Source organism: Mesoplodon bidens (assembly GCF_964165515.1).
Source record: "Mesoplodon bidens genome assembly, chromosome: 2".
NCBI classification, from domain to species: domain Eukaryota; kingdom Metazoa; phylum Chordata; class Mammalia; order Artiodactyla; family Ziphiidae; genus Mesoplodon; species Mesoplodon bidens.
In genome coordinates, this window is record NC_138177.1 from 47,850,846 (window position 1) to 47,870,359 (window position 19,514).

Genomic DNA, 19,514 nt, shown 5'->3' on the forward strand with positions numbered 1-19,514 from the left:
CCTTGAACAAGGCCCCAACTGCCAGTGCCAGCTCAGCTCCAGTGGTTGCCATGGCACCCTGGTACTTCTGCAGGCAAAAGCCAAACAGGCAGAGTCCACCTGGAAGGCAGCTGCTGCTGTTGCGGTTGCTACCACTAAGGGTAACAGGCGCCTTCTGGGGGCCCTGGGAGTGCAGCCTGGGAAGCTGGGAGGGTGCCCCACTCACCTCTGAGCCTCCGTTCTCCCTCCCTCTGGCTTTCTGAGAAAGTGACATATTGGGTCCAGAAATCACCCTTGCCTGCTCCCAGGCACAGCAACCTCCCGCTCGACTCCCTTAACCGCTTGGGGCCAGAGGACCAAGGAAGAAGTCCTGAGCACTTCCATTTGGAGTCTTACTGGTCCATCACCTGGATAGGCCAAGTTCTTGGAATCCACCGTCTAGTTCCGTCGAAGCTGTGCCCTCTCAGGGTCAACACATTCTAGCAAGATGGTCAGAAGCAGAGGAGCTGTGAGACCACCAGCTCTGCCCAGGTCTACCCCAAATCAGGACCCCAGGCCTTGTGAGCCAGATAGATGGAGGGTGTGGTGCAAAGTGTGCAGCCCAAAGGGACCCCAGAGAGGGGGGACTGGAGCACCCTGCCACCCCCCCCCCACCACCGCAGGAGAACTAGTCACACCATCTGAGTCAAATCCTACCAGTGGCACTCAGACACAGAGTGGTCCATAAATGGCCGTTTTAATGCAGAAAACCATGATGATTTACAAATGAATAATTTTTTTTTTTTTTTTTTTTCGGTATGTGGGCCTCTCACTGTTGTGGCCTCTCCCGTTGCGGAGCACAGGCTCCGGACACGGAGGCTCGGCAGCCATGGCTCACGGGCCCAGCCGCTCCGCGGCATGTGGGATCTTCCCGGACCGGGGCACGAACCCGTGTCCCCTGCATCGGCAGGCGGACTCTCAACCACTGCGCCACCAGGGAAGCCCTACAAATGAATAATTTTATAGGCCAGAGCCAGAAAGGCCTGAGAGGCTGTGAGGGCAGAAAGGAGGTGGAGGCCATTGAGAGTCGAGGCAACAGCTCCTTCAGCACCTTCACGACCGACCCCACCCAGGCTCCTGCAGGCTGGGCAAGCCCCGGCGGTCCCTGGCCCCTGCCCTTAGACTCTCACTAGTCATTCCCCAGTGTGGAGACCGTGGGTCAACTTCAGAAGGTGGACATGGAGAGACTGTTCCTTGGAAGTGAGGGCCTGGAGGGCAAGGGAGGGAACAAGGCAAGAGGCTGCTGGCTATTGTCCAGCCACCCCACTCCTGGCTCTGTCCCCTCTGGCCAAGCCACAGCATGAAGCAGAGCCAGGCTTTGGTGGCCCATTCCCTTGCCTTCCCTCCCAGCAGGCGGCAGAGGTACAGAACACAAGCCTGGAGCAGAAAGGGCACTGGAGGAGAGCACATGTCCTCAGGCTGAGGTTTGGGAAGGGGTTATTTGATTGGATATGGTTTGGAGAAAGGGAGTAATCTCAGATGAGGCGGCTGCTGGGGGAGCCATCAAACCCAATTCTAGGCCCCACCCCCCCAAGATATGTACATCCATCTGTCAGAGTTGGCAGGATGCTGGTTTGGGCTCAGCACCTCCCACATGGGGCATGCAGGGGTAGATAGGTTGGAGGCTCAGGGCCCTGGAGGTAGAAAGGAGCCCTCCCACCTTCCCCCTTCCCCAAGCCAGGAAGGTCAAAGACACACCTAAGGCAGCCCAGATGCCAGGATGGCCCGGGGCTGGAAATGCCGGCCTTTCCAGGGTGGTTGTGGTCTGAGCCCTGGCTGGCTGCAGGCACTCCCCCCCACCCAGTCTGGCAAGGTGAAGAGGACCCCCAGAGCTGGGGCCTATCAGCCCCTCCAAACAAGAATGGTCACCAGAAGCATCACTGGGGGCTGGCGACAGGGGCAGAGCCTTCTCCTGGGACACCCACCTGTCCCCTCGCCCACCTTGTCCAAAGGTGAAGACCCCAGAGCAGAATGGAGCCCTGGAGAACAGGTCTGGCCAGGCAGATGGGAGGGGAGGGATGGGAACGCTGGTCACTTTGGCATCTCCAAGGCCGACACTTGAGGCTTCACCTTGAAATACTGGTTGAATCGGATCACTGCATACCTGCCAGAAGACAGGGAAGGGAAATGGGGGTGAGAAGGGTAGCCAGGTGAGCCCTGCTGGGGGCACTCACACCATGAGTCTCACCAGCTCAGCCCATCTAGGTCTGGGCAAATGGACCCTAGCCCAGGCTGGGGTTTTTTGTTTTATTTTGTTTTCACTTCAACTATAATTTTATTTTTCTTCTTAGATTAGACTGGAGCAACCCCTCCCCAAACATATCGGTTTGTTTGTTGAGTCTTTACAGCTCAGTGTGGTCAGTACGTTCACCTTGTTGAGCAACAGATCTCCAGGACGTTTTCATTCTGTACAACTGGACTCTTATCTCCCCCACACAGCAACTGCCCAGCCCCCAGCACCCATTATCCTACTTTCTGTTTCTATGGATTTGACTACTTTAGTTACCTTATCTAAGTGGGATCATATAGTATTTGTCTTTTTGTGACTGGCTTATTTCACTCAGTGCAATGTCCTTAAGGTTCATCCGTGTTGTAGCATGTGACATAATTTCCTTCCTTTTCAAAGGAATAACATTCCCTTGTGTGTATAGACCACATTTTGTTTATCCATTCACCCATCAATGAACACTTGGGTTGCCTCCACCTCTTGGCTACTGTGAATAATGCTACTATGAATATGGTTGTGCAAATTCCATTGCACAACCAACTTGAGACCCTGCTTTCAATTCTTTTGGGTATATACCCAGCAGTGAGATTGCTGGATGATACAGTCATTCTATGTTAACTCTTTGAGGAAGCACCGTATTGTTTCCCACAGAAGTTACACCATTTCACATTCCCAACAGCAGTGCGCAAGGGTTCCCATTTCTCCACCTCCTCACCAACGCTTGTTATTTTGTTTATTCAAAAGTAGCCATCCTAATGGGGGTGAGGCAGATGCGATTGTGGGTTGGACTTGCATTTCTCTAATTTTTGTGAACACTTTAAAGCCAGCATAGTGATTCCTTTTCAGCTGAGGGTGGGTGGGCAGGACAAAGACAAAGAGACTGGACCAGAATGGAAGACAAAATGATTCCTGGTTTTAGCGACATGTGTATCTCGCACGACAGGGCCGCCTAAGTAGTCAATACTCAAGTACAGTCTCGATACAGCCCCTAGTATATCACTAGGGGCCACTAAAGGAGCAGTTGGGTCTGATACCCCATGCAGGGAAGCAGCATAGTCAGCTAAACCACCAAGGGACCTCAGCCAGTCATCCACCCCTCTGGAACTCTGGTCCCTCTGCTACAAAACGAGGTTTGGACTCAGGGTCTTTCAGACTAATTTCCAGCCATTCCCTTCAGCACCGGGCTCTGTGGGGAAGAGCACCGGCAGAAGAGCCGGGCAGTGACGCAGACGGCAGGCTATTATAGGGAAAGAGGAACCAGGAGGCAGGGCGCAAGGGCTTCCGACCACTTCCAGAGAGGGATTCTGGGCACACGTGCTTCCCCAAGCATCCCTGGAGCAGCGACCCGCCTCGTCTGGGCTGGCTGGAATGGGGATGGTGAGCAGAGAAGAGGAATGGACCTGGACATTCTGTTTGGGGTGTCCTTTACCCCCACGTACTGGGCTCAAGGCTCTTGCTTTCCTCCATGCCCCCCACCCCCACTGACTTTCAACTTGCTCCCTGCACTCACCTGAGGAAATTAAAGTCGATGGTGGAGAACTGGCTCTGGATGAGGGCCCAGAGTGCCCAGAAGAAGTGAGACGCCTGAAAACACATCAGAGAAGATCAGTGTAGTGAGCCCCCCAAACCTGTCATGGACCCCCATAGCTGGAGGGACACAGGCACTGTAGAAGACACAGAACTAAGACACTGGCAGAGACACAGTGGGGTCTCCCCAGCACAGGTGGGGGATATTCCAGAGGTCAAGTCACTGGATGGTATTTGGGGACTCCACTCCTAGAAAAAAGGCAAGCAGAATAGGTTCTACTGCCCTCAGGCTTAAGCAGACTTTCAGCTTGTTCCCCAGCCTAAGGCAGACCTGAACTCCAGCCCTGGCCGCTCCCCTACCCAGGAGAATCTTCAAGCCCAAGGTATCCAGGACAAGAGAAATCCCTAAGGCAGAGCTCAGGCCTGGTTGCCAGTGGAGGGGGTGGCACCCCATCTGCAGTGCCCTGGCCACATGGGCATCAGAGGTCCAGTCGCTGGAAGACCTCTAAAGTGACTTCTTTCACCCCTTACCCTCTCTTCTATCACAAGGTGGGTGAGGTTAGACAGTGAGTGTAGACATGAGCCGGGCTGCTGACCAAGGGTTCAACTGCCTCCCCAGAACCCCCCCGGGGCCCAGGCCACCCTAGGCTCAAGAAACTAGAGTGCCGTGGTTCCTGCTGCTCCAGCGACCCCAGGCCAGGGCCCCCACTTCTGTGGCTCTCCTGCCTCACCCCAAGTCCTGCTCACTCTAGAGTCGGCTCTATAGTACCTCCCCCCATTTGATTCCCTTTTCACGACTTAAAAGGGGCAGAGATCAATTAGCAAATGGGAGTGGTTACTAAAAATTTAGCAAGATGAAGGCATAGGTGGAACAGTTAAGAGGAAGAACCTGAAAAAGAATCACTTGGTTGTACAGCAGAAATTAACATAACATTGTAAATCAACTATACTTCAATAAATTTTTTTTAAAAAAGGAAGAACCTGATAAGAATCAGTTTTACACCAATGAGGAAAATAGAATAGGCAATTTAAAATACAGGTAATTAAAGATTTTATTTAAGTTCTCTGATATATTGTGAAATTCAGGGCAGCTGACTTGTCTTCTTGCTGACATTAGTAAGACTAGTTAGCAATCCCCTTGGTGCATTCCAGTGGAGACCTGGCATGAACCACGTACCTTGGATAATGAGCACTCAAAATCGAGAACGGACAGCTCGGTAATTTGAGAAGAAAGAGCCTGATGGGAAAGGCTTACATAGAGTTCTGAGTGAGTCAGTGGAGACAGTCAACAAGGAGGATTAGAACTGACATTCTCTATCTTCTCCAAAGACAAAAAAAAAAACCCCACAAAACTTAAGGGATATATTTAACTGTGGCATGAAAGGCTAAGGTTAGACACTAGAAAGAACTTGTCCAAATGAGAGAATTGCTAAAATAGGAAGCTGGGCTCTTTCTTGGAAGTAGTTCTCTAGGAAGGAGAGAACCTGGACTTGATGGAATGGGAGGAAAGCAGGGAATAGGGTGTCAGTATTAAGAGGATGCCCAAGATGGCTCTTCCCAGAACCCCCCTCTAGGCTGGGGTTCAGGAGCATATGATGGGACTCCCCCAGGACCTCACCCCTGACCCTGGGCTCTGCTTCCTCCTCCACCACAAGGCTGTGAGAAGGTAGGAGCTGGGGGTGGGCCCTGAGTCCCTCCTCCCAGCTCTCCTTCCCCCACCCCTTCCAGTCACAAGCACTCACCAGGGCAAACTTGTTGACTTGCACATAGAGCCTCTCCACCTCCCTGGGGGTCACAGCCATCCCCTTCTGTGCCTGCAGGTAGTAGCGCAGCCACTGCAGCTGGGTCTCCCGCGCTGGGTACCAGCAGTAATCGACCTCATTCACACCTGATGGGGAGGCAGCCGCACAGAAGTTGCTGGGAGACGGGCCCACCTGGGGGTCTCCTCCAGCTCAGTAGGTGTTCCCTGATCCCCTCAAAACCTCCATCTCCAGTGTCCTGTGGGGCTGTGCAAAGAATGCAGCTTCTTTGACCACCAAACTCTAATGTGTGGAGGGTCGACCCCCATCCCAGCTGGGGGCAGTGCTTTCAGTGGGCTGAGCTGGAGGAAAGCACAGAGAGAGGCAGACTCGTTGAGGGGCAAGGCACAGTCCTGGAAGTGATGGGGACCCCCTAAGACAGCACCACTGTATCCCTGAGCCCTTCACAAAACCACGGCACACTGGAGGCGCTGGGTCAAAGCCCTGAATCAGGAGCCTAGTTGTCTTAGATCTGATGCTAACCTCCAGTTAACTTCGGGCAAGCCCTTTCCTTTCACTGGCCAAAATCTCATTTGTAAAGCAAGGGCTGGACGTAATGCACCTCAAATACGGCTTCCTGAACCAGTGTTGAGCTGGTTAACCTAAAAACATCGCCTGGAGTGCTTCGCGAAAATACAGATTGCCAGGCACCCACCCATGTCCAACTCTCCAGATGATTCGGAAACACAGCCAGGCTTGGAACCCCTAAGCTAAATGGCCTGGACTCCTTCTAGTCCCACCCTTCCTTGAGTCCTCAAACTGCCAGCCCAGTACGCACCAGCCACGTCTTGGGCATGATGGCAGAGAGCCTAGATTCAGAGCTGGTACAGAAAGAAACAGTTTATTAAAGACAGGACCAGGACTGGGCCACCTTGTCTGGTCTCTTCCTCCCTCTTCTTTTCTTCCTATCTTTCCCAAGCTTCCCTTATAACCCTGGAGAAACACACTCAGTCTTCTGGGCCCCCAAGAGTATGGCTGGGGAAGAAGGTCCTGGCACAGATGTAGACACTAAGGCCCAGGTAGAAGAAAGCTGTTCAAGGTCACACAGCCAGTTAGAGGCTGGTTCTTAGCTCCCAGCACTGGGTCACCCTGCTCCTGAGAACACAGGAGATGCCTCTCTCCTCTACTGCCCTCCTCCTTCCCCCACGCTAGGTTCCTCCTCCTTCATTCTCAACTTGGAAGCAGGATGCAATCTGCCCCCTTGGAGAAATTCCAGCTGGACTTTGCTCCAAGCGCTGGGTGAGAAGGACTTAAAATGCTTAAAAATTATCCCTTTTGGAAAGGCCAGTGGGTCTGTCAGCTGAGCAGTCACAGGCCCCGTGCCGTGCGGGTGCCAGCCTCTGCTCCAGGCCACACCCCACAGCTCAGCTGCTCTGCCCAGCTGAAGCCCCATCTGTCCCTTGGGTGCCTAGATGCAGCTAGCTGGTGGCCACCCTGGGGAGTCATACCTTCAGGTACAAGCAGTGCTTGACAGCCCTGGTCACCTGGGGTTCCAGAAGGGGCAGGATTGGCCTGTATTGGCCTGGGGAGTGCCTCAGGCTGGCCCAGGTGCCAGCTCTACAGTTGGCCTGGGCGTGCCTCACCTATCCTAAGCCATAGGGACTAGCCACATCACGCTGAGCACCCCGCACTGCTAGCCTGGGGATGTCCCTCCAGCCCCAGTGTCCACCTCCATCCACCAGTTGCCTCTTTAGCCCCATCGAATTGTTTAACAATTAAACCCTCGAGCTGGAAAAACCTGCCCTGCTTCCTTTACACAAATGATTCTATTGTACACACCTACCTTTATGGAAGGACGGCCTACACCAGGACACACTCCAAATCCAACCTCTTTCAGGACACACCCCAAATCCAACCTCTTCCATGGCCGCTCCAGCCTCCCTCGGAGGCAGAAAAGCTACCCTGCCTGACATCAGCAGCAAATACCAACATGGAGCTTAGTATGTGCCACACTGGTGTGTGTACTGCATATCAATACTGTGAAGTAGGCACTATTATCATCTCCATTTTACAGAGGCACAGAGAAGGTGAGTAACCTGCCCCAAGTGTCATGCAGCTAGTAAGCAATAAAGCCAGGATGTGAAGTAGGGGAGTCAAGTTGCAAAGTACACACTTTTAACTAGTTCCACCATGATTAATCTCATCAGGTCACCAGGCAAATAGCTACTTGCAGCTTGTTCTGCCCCTTATCTGCCTGCAGGGCCCCTATTTATGACTGCACGGGTTGACTGGGCATAAAGGAGCTTGGACAGGGGGTGAGTGGAGGCTGACATCAAGCTGAGCTGGGCCAGCTGGCGTGGGCTGTGTCTGCCCAGAGGAAGGAAGGGGTCTCTTTAGAATTCACATGCCAAGCTGAATGTCCTCAGGGATCCTACAGAGGGCACATTTTCCTAATTTGTACCAAAGTGCCATATAGGCTAGCAGGGGCTTGCTCTGTGTATGTGGGTCTGCCCTGCACCGCCCCCCACCCCACCCCTGCCCATGAGACCTGGAGCTTTCTCAAGGCAGGCTGTGCCTGGCCCCTCCCTCAAGCTGTGATATCTTGAGGACAGGGCTGTCCAGCCTCCATTCCCCATGCACAGAACCCCCTCCAACACTTCCCCTGGACCTGGCCCTCCATCACAAGGAGGATACGGGCCAAAGAGTAATGCCCCTCTCACCTGCAAACTCATTGAAATGGTTGCCAATGTCAAAAGCTTGGTAGTTATAGCCGGCATATTCATAGTCAATGAACCGTACATGACCTGTGAGGTAGAGGAAAGGCAGTGAGGGTTGGCCCCAGATCTGGATATAGGGCTTGGTCAAGATTTCACAGACCTCAGGAATGCACCCACTGACTCTCACTGGCCTCTGCAGCAACCCAGCCTCACCCAACTTCTCAGTGGCAACTTTCTTCTAAGTTGCTTCCTTCCATCTTTCCATCTGTCTGTCTGCCCTTTCCCCAGCTCCAGCTGTCCCTCTCACACAGCTGGGTCCTCAGACTCTCCCCAACTAAAGACATCTGTCCTCAGCATAGCTGAGGACCAGAAAATAAAAGCAAGTACTCCATGGGGGTGAAGCTATCATCAGGAACACAGGGAAGGCTCAGGGCAGCCAAGACGTCCTTGTTATCAAGGGAATGGCTCCACAAACCACGATTCTGAGCTCTTTCTTGGCAAAGATTTTTCTAAGTAGGAATTTGTTTCTTTTTCATTTCTCTCCTACAGATTAACTTGAGACCTACACCAGAAGGTCTCACTTTGCTTGTCCAAGTACCAGCCTGAGGAGTAGACCCCAACGCCAGCTGATCAAGCAGCCTGAGCCCTGCTGCTGCCTGGCCAGGGCCAGGGAAGCTATACCTTTGGTGCTGTCGTAGATGATGTTCTTGCAGAGCAGATCATTGTGGCAAAACACCACAGGGGATTCCAGCTGAGGCAGGTGCTCCTTCAGCCACGCCAGCTCCTGTTCCAACACCTCGACCTTAGGGACATCTGCAGAAAGGCTGGACAGTGGCAAGAAAGGTGGCCGGTGGAGGGAGGGCTGATAGCAGACAGGCACATGCTTGGCCTCAAAAGCCCTGGGCTCTGGCCCCATCACTACCTCTTATTACAGAGGGACCTTGGACAAATGGCTGACCTTTCAGACCCTCACTTTTGTCACTTGTAAAATGGCACTAACCTTTCTTGTCCTTCTGACTTCCTGTGGTTATTCTAAGAAGCTGATTAAAACATGGGCATAGGGCTTCCCTGGTGGCGCAGTGGTTGAGAGTCCGCCTGCCGATGCAGGGGACACGGGTTCGTGCCCCAGACCGGGAAGATCCCACATGCCACGGAGCGGCTGGGCCCGTGAGCCAGACAGTGCCCTGGGAGTGGCGGCAGCACTGGCACCCTCTTGAGGAGACAGAGAGACGTTCCTGTGAGTCTCCCTCCTGCTCTGGTGGCTGGCGTCATGGTTGGAAAGGACTAGAGATCATCTAGACTAGCTTCCCATCGCACAGCGAGACCACTCAGGTCTACAGAAGAAAGCAAAAAAAATTGCTTCTTGGGCCCACTCCTACAAGGTCAAGGGGATACTAGGGCCTTTCAATTGAAAAGCACTTGCTCTGTTGCGGCTCAATAACTCACCTCTTCCCCCTTGAGCTATGGGTGTGTTTCCCTGCCCCGGCCCCCTGCTTGTGTAGGAACAAAGATGCATGAAGGCCACCTGTCCCTCAGCCCACCCCATCCTGTGGCCCACGGCAGGCATTTCTGCTAAAAGTACATGTTGAGGAATGAATGAACAGGTCAGTCAATGCTGTTCTCAGAGGTCATGGGGAAGTTGGTGGGGGTGCACTGTGCTCCGAGGCTCTGAACTTTGCTCCCAGGAAGCACACAGTTCTGTGTATACTGAAAAACCAAATAGTTAGCAGAGCCCTTAAAACCCTAGCCTCCTCCCCTCCACCTATTGGTGCTTCCAGGGTTTTATCTCCATTCACATGACTCCTGTTTGCTTTCTTGTCCAGGGCAGTGAGGCTACACGCGGGAGGATGTGAATGAGACACGTCTTCTCTGACCCTCCCCCAGGACGCCCCATTGCCCCTCACCCAGCCCAGAAGCCAGAATACAGGGAAGAGTAGTCAGCGACTAAGGCATCCCCATGTTCCCCTGGAAAAGGGTGAGCAGCAGGCTCCCTCCAGGCTCTGAGAAGGTCAACGCTAAAGAGGATCTTAGGTCTCCCGTCTAACCCCACGGGGAATCTGAGGCGCAGGGGAGGGCAGAGACTTCCTCCCGCCTCCAGATGCGTCTCACACAGCTGGACACCCTACTCCCTCACCTAAGGAAAGCGGTCCTCAGCCTATCCAAGGATCCAAGATCAAGCTGAGCCTCTGAACTGAGGGGGCCTCAGTGCCCCTCAGGGGCTCTGCACAGGCCACTCTGAGTCTAGGGGTCTATTAGGGGTGGGATGGGGGAGGCCTCCCCTCACCCTCACTGGAATTTATCTGTGTTGACAGGTCTGCATAAGATACATTTTAATCTGGGCTTTTCTTAAGAAGCTACCTTTTCCTTTAAGATTCTTTTTCCCCCCCTTGGACTGAGACCATCCAAAGATAAGAATTAGGAGGCTTCCTTTGGTTTGCCCAGGTCTTAGCCTGAAAAACATGTCTTTGACATCCAAGATGCCTGCTGCCCAGGCCCTGACCTCTGTCTGACCCCTACCCTACCCACCCCAAGGCCACACAGCTGGTTACTGTGGGAACAGTCCAGGCCTTCTACCTCCCTGTGCAGCCCAGCTTCCCTCCCCAGCACTTGAAACGTCACCAGCTTTGCTACCTTCAGCCCTGACATCACTCGACTCTCGCAAGGCTGTGGGGATGGCAGAAAAGTACCCATCACTGCATCACAGAAACTTCCACATCCCAGGCAGAACAGCTCTGTCCCTCAGAGGAGTAGGAGGGGGTGAAGGGGCTGGGGGCCCTCCTCAGGGAAGCCTGGGGGTTCCCCTGAAGGGACTGCTGCCTGGAAAGTGTCCACTCGGCCTTCAGGATCTGGGCGGGGGAGCGGGAGGAAGTACCTTCTCCCCACAGGGAAAGGACTTGCTAAGTGTTCAAACTTACTGACTCATCACCTCTGCCCTCATACCAATCAGCCCATCCGAAGCTCCTCTTCATGCCCCTTAAGCAGTTATCAACCCCACCTTCCCCAGCCACGCTGGGTTCCTCCATGTCCCACCCAACACCAAGACTATCAAATCTGTTTCCACAAGGTCTGACTCATCCCCCTATTCTCCATCCCTCCATGAAGCTTCCCTAGGGCAATGTTCCTCAGAGCATGGTTCCTTGATCACCTGCCTCAGAATCACCTGGGGAGCCAGTCAAAATGCAGATCCCTAGGGTCTAATGCAAGACCTCCCAATCAATCTCCAGGGTTAGGCTCGGAATCTGTACTTAACAAAGCACCCAGGGGAATCTCATGCTCCAATTTGGGAACCCTGAATTACAAGACTCCCCCAGCTGGCCTCCCTGCCTCGAAGCCCCCAACTCCCACCCAAATCTGTCATTTACAATGAACCCCTAGCTCCAACACCCTCACATTGACTCTCCAGTGCCTGATAAATTAATCTGGGCTCCTTAACCTGGCACTGAGGGCCCCTCACAGTCTAGCTCCAACTCACCTCTGCAGCCCCATCTCCCACGACCCATCCCCAATCCCTCCTGAAGATCTGCTCCAGCCAGGCCCTCATCTACTCAGCATCCACAAGCAAGCTGTGCTCATGCTGTCTCCTCCAGCCGGAGGCTTCCCTTTTCATCTCTGCCATACTACCTCTGCCAAGAAGACTTTCCCTGGTGCCCCCGCCCCTGCATACATCACACACACTGCATAGCTAGGTCCTATTTACACAGATGGAAGGACTGACTAAATCAGGGTTATTAGGCAACGACTGGAGCTCAAGTGCTTCACCCCATCCGAGTGATGGCTCATCGCTGCCCTGCTTGCGGCAGGTTAGACAGTTTAGGGCAGGCATCATTCCCTCAAGAGGCTCAATTTAAGCAAATTGATTTGCCTTAGGTCAAAGGTGAGACAAGAGAAAAGGAAGTTGGCCAGCTCTTCCTCAGGGCACACTCCCCTCCCAACAAGGTCACGTCCCCCGAGGTTACACAGTGACAGTACAGTCAAAAGAAGCTGCAGGAACAAGGGTCATGCCCGAGCATCAGGCCTGGACTCTAGTCCTTGATTTGCCACGGTTCGGTAGAACCTTGGGCAAGTCCCATCTTTCCTCTGGGCCTCCGTTTTTCCATCTGTCAAACGAAAGTGGTGGGCTGGATGATCAGAGGGTCTTGCTCTCCATGTGCTGTTCTAGTCCTAAGGGGGAAAGCAGTCCTTGTCCCAGAGCCATTTGACATAGAAGGTCTGAACATAGGCCGTCCTAGACAAGTAGTCCCAAAGCGGTGCTTAATAATCTCTGAGAGGGAGGATCTAGATAAAGTCATGTGTGCATGCATGTGACAGAGACACACGATCGCTATGGTTAATTATTACCATCTTAGAGGGAGGAGGCGATACCCTTCCTCCAAACCTCTTCTGTGCCCTGCTCCCACGAACATTTGGAGAAGAGTGATGTTCAGCCCCAGTGGGGATCATGGAGGGATCAGAGACCCACTATGGCCTTTTTTGGGGGGGCAGGGATGATGACCTCAATCTTTTCTCCATGCCACCATCCTTTTCTCAGCACTCAAGGCTATGCTGGGGAGTCAGGCATCTGAAGGCCAGAGGACTCTCAGGGTGCTGGTGAGAGCATAAGGATAGGTCCAGGGAACTGCGTCTTACCTGGGGAAAGGCAATGTCAGGATGGGTAGAGTGCGCCCCTCCCCGGGAAGAGCGGTGAGAAAGCAGCGAGCTGTCAGTTTGAACAAGGTGAGGAACCGGGGCCCCAGAGCCATGTGGGGACACGAGGTGCCCAGGCAAGTAGCAGGAATCTTGAAGTCCAAGGGCTTGTCAGCTGATGAGCTGAGTTCTTCTGACTGACTCTGAACTCAGCCCCACCCCATTTTCAAGAAGGCCGGTCCCTCCCTTCTCATTGCTCAGAAGCCAGCTCAGGTAGAAAGGGCCCTGTGTGGAAACAGAAGCCCTGCCTCTGACTAGTCCTGTGACACTGGGCAAAGCTTAAGTCTCTGAGTTCAGTATCCTTCAAGTGAAATGGGGAGAGGCTGACCCTAGTTCCCGCCACAACCAGAAAACTGAGGGAGAAATAAGCACATAGGTATAAAACTGCAGAAACAAGTTCCTGAGATTTCGTCAATTAGCCCAACTCTGCTTGGAGACAGAGGCTCAGGAATCAGGACTGAAGCCACTAAACCTTCTGTCGGGGCGGGCTGGGGAAGGGAGGTCATATTAAGGCAGCAGAGACAGCGGTAGCCTTGAACCCTCTCAGATCTTTGTACCTGGGGTTGATCTCGTTCTTCACAAGGGTGAAGTAATTGTGCATCTTGTGCCAGAGGATGGGCTTGGGCAGGCTGCTGTTGGCGTGGATGGTGTGAATCTTTGCCATTTCTAAGGCAATTAGCCTACAGCAGAAAACAGGAAGAGTAGAGTATGAGTGTGGGACAGGCCCTCCCCAGCTCAGCCACTCCTGAGCATAAAGAAATGGCCCTACAAGGTCCACTGGGGCCAAGTGTAGGACTATTACAAATCTCTTAGGAGCTCTTGGTCCTGCAGAAGCAAGGTCTCAGCAGAAGGCGTGAAAATGAGATAAGGCCTTCAGCTCAGCAGCTCCCCTTCCAGAACCAGAGCCGGGGGAGCTTCAGGGACTGAAAGGGCAAAGCAGTGGGCCGTTGGCCACACGTCAGTGACCCTGCCCCACCCCAAGGTTGAGTGCCTACAGCAACCCCTGAGGACAGAGGGGTCACCTGGGGAGGGGGCGGGACCCCTCCCACCCCCCCACCCCCGCCCCGCCCCCTTGGACTCAGACCCACGCCCTCAGGGGGAGGTAAACGCAGGGCACCAAGGAATCAGGGGGTGGTAATGCCACGCAGGGAAGAAACGCTTGTCTCTTATCAGCCTGGCCAAGGTGGGGAGGGAAGCAGCCTGGCCCAGGGCAGCCCCTTCCTCTGCGGCAGGGAGTTGATGCTGGCGGCTGGGTGCCAAGGACGCAAAACAAACCAGCGTTCTATTTTCAAGTTCTCCTGTGGACATTATCCAAGGTCCCCGGAGAGAAGGAGGGGGCGGTGGGGAGAGGAGAAAGCAGAGCTGGGGAAGGTTGCTGGGAGAGGGCGGGGGTGGATACAGGACTGACCGGGCAGAGAGGGAAGGCCTTGATAAGGACCCCAGCGTCTGAGGCCCTGTGTCCCAGCTGGGCTCCCCCAGTCCTCTGCCTGCTCTCCCTTCTGGAGCCCCACCCCCCACTCAGCTGCCAAGCCTCCAGCATTCAAGCTTCCTTCGCCTCTGCCTGTTGCTCGAATAATAATCACTGGGAAAGACAACAAAGGCATTGGCTGTCTGAAACCTTGTTACCCAGCTGTTCCAGGGACACCCCCTCCCCTGGCCAGGTCCTTGGAAGGGACAGCCATCGCCCAACAGGACAGCAGGGCAGACTAGGGGCTCCTCCAGAAGCCCCCAAGGCTCCCACCTCCTAAAGAGTGGAGGGGGCAGGGGGCGTGGCAGCGACCGAGTGGGTGAGAGATGAAGGCTGTGCTTTCAGAGGCGAGAGGCCCTGGGGCAGGAGGGAGCCCGCCAGGGCTTGGGCAAGGCAGAGGAGCAGCCCCTGACACCCGGGGTTCCCCTACCCAAAGGAAGATTCCGAAAAGAGCCTAAACAGAGTGTTTCCTTGAATATCAATAGGGCTGTTGTCTGGAATAGCAATGAAAGTAACCTCAACAGTCAGCGTTTTTATGCTGCAAAGCCTCGGCAGGAGGCGGAGGTCGGGAGGTGAGGTTCAGGGGAAGCTGGGGAGGTGGCTCCTGAGGCCTCGTCCTCCCCGCCTTTCCCTCAGAGATCCACCTTCATCCCAGAAGGATAATGGTCTATCCTGGGAAAACCATCAAGGAAGGGTCTACCTCCCATACTTATCCCAATTTCTGGCTCTCCCCCAAATGTAAAGTTCTTCTTATTATCAAACCTAAATCCATCTTCAATCTTCCCGACAATGGTAATTGTTTCCATGAAAGACTGAGTGTCAGCATCAGATTCCCAGAGGTGGCGGGAGACTGGGAGTGGTGCGGACCTGACAATATCTGAGCTTTTTTGCACGAGACTGAGGGAGAGCTGGGAGGGGTACTGTGGGAGAAGTCAGGACAGAGTTCCCCCGGCCCGCTCTGACCTCACATCTCTAGCTGGGTGCATTCTGAACTACCACCTGGAGCCTAAGACCCTCGCACAGGGCTGCATGTCCCACCCCCACCCCAGATACACACACCTACAGCTACAACATACAACCCCACATGAATATCCTGAGGCTCAACCAGCCCGAGAGGCAGTGCTCTCAGATTTCCTTCTTCTAAGTCCCTAGAGGGCCTGCTAGGGGTTCACTGCAAATAGGGCCAGGCGCACTAGCTTGAGGTCAGCTGGGTAGCAGGTGACAGCTAAGAAGCTTCGTGGTCTACTCCCTGCGTGGGCTTTCCTGTTTCCCTTCAAGATTTGAAAGGCCCCTTCCCCTTAGGTGGGACAGGACAGATCCCAAGGGCCTCAAGCAGACCCCCATGCTGTTGTTCCCAGTGTCAGGGGTAAATTTCGGTTTGCCTCAAGCCTCACTACAGTCTGAGGGCCCTGCACATGGGCGTGGCATTGTGGGGAGGAAGAAGGATCCTGCCTGACATCCCTGCTCAGCATGGTCAGAGGAGAGCATAATATGGGCTCTTCTTTGGTTCTCCCCCTTCCAGACCCCCAGCAGTGGCATCCACAGGGCTTAAAGGTTAAGTCCAGTTCCTGGGTCCTACACATCCAGGCGTTTAATAGGAGCAGCTCCCTGGGGGCCATGGGTCCTTGTGAGCCTCTGGAAGGAAGCCTCAGTGGTTCCCCAAACCTGGGCTCCTACCTTGTCAGGAAGCCCAGAAGGAGCTCAGGCTGGGGTGCGGATGCATCTCTCTGGGTTGGTACAACCACACTCACCCTGGATAAGGCCCATTTTCCAGGAATGCCTGAGCCCTCGGCAGGAGGGGAGGCACAGGAAACCCTGAGCACTCTGGGGATTTCACTTACAAGGCTCCGATATGTTTCCAGGTCAGACTTGGGATGGGTGGAGGACTGAGGCATGGGCCAGGAAGCAGATGCCCCTTTGGTCCCATGTTCACCAAAATTCTCACTTGCCTCCCCAAGAACACATCCTTTTAGCAGACCCGACTGAAAATCTACACAAAACTATAGCTCCTTTCTGCAGAGCAAGGCACATAAACACACACACATTTTTCATGCCATTTCAGGGAGTTCACAGATCTTAAGAGTCTCTTTCATGGACGCCACTCCACCAGGGAAGCTGGCCAACGATTTCAAAGCCCAAGGCCTGTGGAATCATGGAGGTGAATGATACACTGGGCACCCTCCTCACCTGAAGAGCCGGGGCTCACGGATGTGCTCTGGCCCCAGGGCCATGCCCCTCATGTACTCGTAGCACAGCCCATTCTGGAAGGTGCAGTAGAGTTTGGGGGCACAGCCATGTGCTCGCAGCAGCTGGAAGTTCCTGACCTCATTCTCCCGGTCCACCAGCAGCTCCGTCCGCTCCCCGTACACCCGGACCAGCACACAGTCCTGCATGTCTTCCTCCACGTAGCAGGCCACCAGCTTGTTGGTAATGCCATCAGTGAAGCGCTGGCATGGGGGAGAGGGCAGCGCAGGGATGTGTGGGGCAGGGACTCTGCTCTTGCCCCGTGGTGACCCAGCTCCAGCACAGGGTGCTCGTTTGAATGCTGAGCACAATCACATAGAACCCCAGTCCTTTAGCCCTCTCACTTACTAAAGAGCTCAGCACCGCTCCGAACCCTCCACCCTCTCCCAATGCTTGAGGTAGACCAGAGAGTTCAAGAAAAAAATGGCAGCTTGGGTTCAGCCCAGGCATGCTTCTCCTGGGTCTGCCTCTAGTGGATGGGATTTGGCGGTGGAGGAATTTTCACACCACTTACCCCTCCCCCCCACTTTTCACTCTCCCATCGGGCCCTGAAAGAAACCTCCATGGACCAGGATGTGGCAGAGGGAGGGGAGTCACCTAGGACGGGTACAGCCTGACCCAACTTGCCTCTCACCACCTGCCAGGCAGAGGGCTCCTTGCTGTCCCTCTTGCCCCATGCAGCGGCAGAGGTACAGGAGGGTACTGAGGTTGGCACCCACCCCAGGGCCAGGTGGTCAGAGCTCCTTAGGGCCAGAAGAGTCAGAGACAGTAGATCCTGGGCAGGTTCTCTGGGTAGGGCGACAAGGTGGAATGAACCATGGAATTTATGGGGCACAGTGAAAGAGCTGCAAGGGGCCTTAGGGACACTCGAAGTAATAAAAGGTGGGGAAACTGAGGCCCAGAGAGGGGAGGGACTGGAAGACAGCATATTAGGCCAGTGCTGGAATTAATCTCAGGCCTGCTTGATGCCCTGACGGTTTTACACCAAAGTTGTCTTTTATTTTGAAAATGTTACCCACTCACCCCTCCCCCAAAAGGGGTCTGTCAACCTTCACACATAGTCCTGAACCTCACCTTTCCCCACCCAGAAGGCCCACCAGCATGGAGTCCCTACCACTCCAGCACAAGCTGCAGGTGCCCACTCAGGGCAGCATCCTCCACAGGCAGCTCCCAGAGGGAATGGGACAGCTGAAGACTCTTTACAGAGGAGGCAGGTCTGCTGGGAAGTCGGCCTGAGGCTCCTCAGGGGGAGCCTCTGCCCACGTCTGTGTCCCTGCCAATGTGCCCAGCAGAGCGAGGAGGTGCCCTGTGTAGGGGGAGCTGAGGCAGAGCTAGGGGCGATGGTGAGGCTTTCCACGCAGCTCAGGGCTCGGGGCTAGCTGGAATTCCTCAGGGTGGCTCCTGGGACCAGCAGTAACAGCTCGGAGCCCGGAGGCTTTGCTCCCACTATGGGGTGTGTGAGTGTGGGGGGTGCCCTTAAAAGTTCCTGCCTCCGCAGGTTTCAGAGCCGGATGGCTACTTGCTTCTGGGCAGCGAGGGGCACCGGCGCACAGCGACAGGGGGGTGGGGCCCGCACGCACAACGTGCTGACAGTGGGCAGGTGGATCTCCCGCGTGCCCGAGAGCCCCAGGAGGAGGGGTGTGTGTGGAGGGCCGAGGGAGGCGGGAGCCTAGCTTTGCTTAGGGACCAAAATAGATGGAGAAAGAAATACATACGCAAACCACCATTTCAACCCTCTTCTGGGCAGCAGCCGCGCACCCCTGGGACCGACACCCGGAAGGATGCACGAACACACGTCCACGCATCCCCGTTCCAGCCCCGGCGGGGCCCCATCCCCTGCCCCGCGCCCGCTCTGCTACCTTGGTCCGAACTTGCTGGGGCTTCCAATGCGGCCGCAGCTCCCGGATGAGGCGCAGGGCTCCGGGGAGGATGTCGTCCTGGTCCACGGATATGCCGAAGCACGGGACGGCGGCGGCCCTCGGGGGGCCCGGCGGTTCCCGGCAGCCCGCGCCGGCCGCAGCCTTCTCCTCCATGCCCCATGAGCACTGCGGGCAAGGCGCCTGCCTCCTCAGGTAAAAGGGCGAGCACGGCAGGGGAGCCGAAGGGGGTACAGCCATTCCCTGCAGCCCCACCCCCTCGGAGCCGCCGCGCGGACGCTAGCCCCCGCGGGGGGGCCCGGCGCGGGAGTGGGAGTGGTAGAGGAGGGGCCAGGGGAAGTCCATGACTCAGGAGCCAGCGGCCCGCTTCAATCGCCGCCTCGCAGCCGGGCGCCCGAAGCCGAAGCCGACCCGGGAACGCCGGGGCCCGCCGCGATTGTGACATCACGGGCCGCGGGGCGGGGGCCGCGGGAACGCTCCCACCCCACCCCGCCCCGGCCCGCTGGCCGGGGTAGGGGGGTGCGCTGCCTGCCACCGCGGGCGGCTGCGGCCACAGTTACCTGGAGAGCCTGGCGGGGTGACGCCCCCGGAGAGGCCGTGACGCAGGGGGCGGGGTCGGGTCGGGGCCGGGGTGGGCCCGCCCCCACCCGGGTGGGCCCGCCCGGGTCTCAGGCCCGGTAGACCCCGGTTCACTCTCCCCGCTTCCGTGGCAGCGAAGTGGCCTCCTCCTTCCCACCTCGGCTGGGGCCGCTCTCCCTGTGTAACCTGGGGCAGGGCTGGGGGAAGCGTCTTCCTGTCCCCCACTGCGTCCTGGAGTGTGTAGATTCCGCTGCTCCCAAGAGGTCAGCTTAGGCTAGACCACCTGTCCCCCAGCTTCCTGCCCCCAATCCCTGGACTCCTGGAAGAGGCTCAGTGGGAAAAGGCCTTTTCCGATGGCGAGGGGACTTTGGGGGATGCATTTTGGGGGTGGGTGTGCCAATGGGGACCTCACTAGCCACCTGGCCGTGTGGAAGA

The 19,514-nt window shown here is 55.6% G+C and overlaps 1 protein-coding gene across 2 annotated transcripts; it reads right to left on the minus strand.

Annotated features, from left to right (window-relative positions):
• Window positions 1–629: 629 nt before the first annotated feature.
• ETNK2 (ethanolamine kinase 2) lies at window positions 630–18,950 on the minus strand. 2 transcript variants are annotated; one of them, XM_081224823.1, is made up of 8 exons: window positions 18,483–18,943; window positions 16,567–16,826; window positions 13,469–13,591; window positions 8,910–9,052; window positions 8,232–8,315; window positions 5,515–5,660; window positions 3,756–3,829; window positions 630–2,122 (listed from the first exon to the last, which is right to left on the minus strand). In XM_081224823.1, the coding sequence occupies exons 1-8, from the start codon at window positions 18,738–18,740 to the stop codon at window positions 2,050–2,052; spliced, it is 1,161 nt and encodes a 386-aa protein (XP_081080949.1). In that variant the 5' UTR covers window positions 18,741–18,943; the 3' UTR covers window positions 630–2,049. The 2 variants fall into 2 exon arrangements, with proteins under 2 accessions (XP_081080949.1, XP_081080950.1); XM_081224824.1 differs by lacking the exon at window positions 13,469–13,591 and having other exon boundaries at window positions 18,483–18,950.
• Between the last annotated feature and the right edge of the window lie 564 nt (window positions 18,951–19,514).